This window comes from Camelus ferus, chromosome 9 (genome assembly GCF_009834535.1).
Source record: "Camelus ferus isolate YT-003-E chromosome 9, BCGSAC_Cfer_1.0, whole genome shotgun sequence".
NCBI classification, from domain to species: domain Eukaryota; kingdom Metazoa; phylum Chordata; class Mammalia; order Artiodactyla; family Camelidae; genus Camelus; species Camelus ferus.
Genome location: NC_045704.1, coordinates 7353626 through 7355086, shown reverse-complemented (window position 1 = coordinate 7355086; position 1461 = coordinate 7353626). Strand labels below are relative to the sequence as shown.

At 54.6% G+C, this 1461-nt stretch overlaps 1 protein-coding gene across 1 annotated transcript; it reads left to right on the top strand.

Moving 5' to 3' along the window:
- Positions 1-1126, top strand: LOC116665966 (potassium voltage-gated channel subfamily B member 1-like). Its single transcript, XM_032487480.1, has one exon. It carries the CDS (start codon positions 100-102, stop codon positions 931-933), a length of 834 nt encoding a protein of 277 aa, XP_032343371.1. The 5' UTR covers positions 1-99; the 3' UTR covers positions 934-1126.
- Positions 1127-1461: the final 335 nt, after the last annotated feature.

Sequence of the window (1461 nt, the reverse complement as noted above, 5' to 3'; positions counted from 1 at the left end):
GCCAAGAACTGCAATCTGGAGGGAAAATGCTGCCAGTCCAGGGAGAGTATCCCCAGCCCCGTGGCCCCTCTGCCCACTCGTACAGAGGGCGTTATTGACATGCGAAGCATGTCGAGCATTGATAGCTTCATTAGCTGTGCCACAGACTTCCCTGAAGCCACTAGATTCTCTCATAGCCCTTTGGCATCACTCCCCAGCAAGGCTGGGGGCAGCATGGCCCCTGAGGTAGGCTGGCGGGGAGCTCTGGGTGCCACTGGTGGTAGGTTTGTGGAGGCCAACCCCACCCCTGATGCCAGCCATCGCTCTGCTTTCTTCATCGAGAGCCCCAAGAGTTCCATGAAGACCACCAACCCCTTGAAGCTTGGAGCACTTAAAGTCAACTTCATGGAGGGTGATCCTAGTCCATTAGTCCCCGTTCTGGGGATGTACCATGACCCTCTTAGGAACCGGGGGGGCGCCGCAGCAGCTGTTGCTGGACTGGAGTGTGCCACACTCTTGGACAGGCCTGTGCTGAGTCCAGAGTCCTCCATCTACACCACAGCAAGTGCTAGGACCCCACCCCGGTCGCCCGAGAAACACACAGCAATAGCATTCAACTTCGAAGCAGGTGTCCACCAGTACATTGACGCGGACACAGATGATGAGGGGCAAGTGCTCTACAGTGTGGACTCCAGCCCTCCCAAGAGCCTCCATGGGAGCACCAGTCCCAAGTTCAGTGTTGGGATGAGATCAGAGAAGAACCACTTTGAAAGCTCCCCCTTACCCTCCTCCCCTAAGTTCTTAAGGCAGAACTGTATTTACTCTACAGAAGCATTGACTGGAAAAGCTCCCAGTGGTCAGGAAAAGTGCAAACTTGAGAACCACATCTACCCCGACGTCCGCGTGTTGCCGGGGGGAGGAGCCCATGGAAGCACACAGGATCAGAGCATCTGAACCACCCCACATGGAGGAGAGACTTGTGGCAAGGTCCAAAGAGGAGTGCTGTTCAGCTTACCTGCTGCAGAACTCTTACCTGCTGCATGAACTCTGAAACAGAAAGGCTCTGCAAAGCCCCCAGAAAGAGAGACTCCAGAGAAAGCTCCCTTAAAATCTTGAGAGCCGGAGAAGGTCCATCAGAATGAAGTTGGCCAAGCCATAGGGTACGGTGCCTCCTTGTAATGATTCCACTGCCCTCTTTGGAAGATGACAAGAGTAGAACTCATAGCCACCACTTCCACATTCTAGACATAACCAAGGCCACCTACTCCCCATCCTTCTCTCGTGGCTCTCCATCACAGCCTCTGAGGGCAGCATCTCCATCCCTCCTGGCTTCAGCTGGAGAAGCACGCTGGAACAAGTGGCTGGTGTTAAAAGAGTGGGTTGACCAATCTGGTTTCGGGTGTTGCCTGGCCACCTCTAGGAACTTCTGTCCATCACCTCCTGGATGGATCCCATGGTTAGAAGGCTAAAGGGAATTGCTCG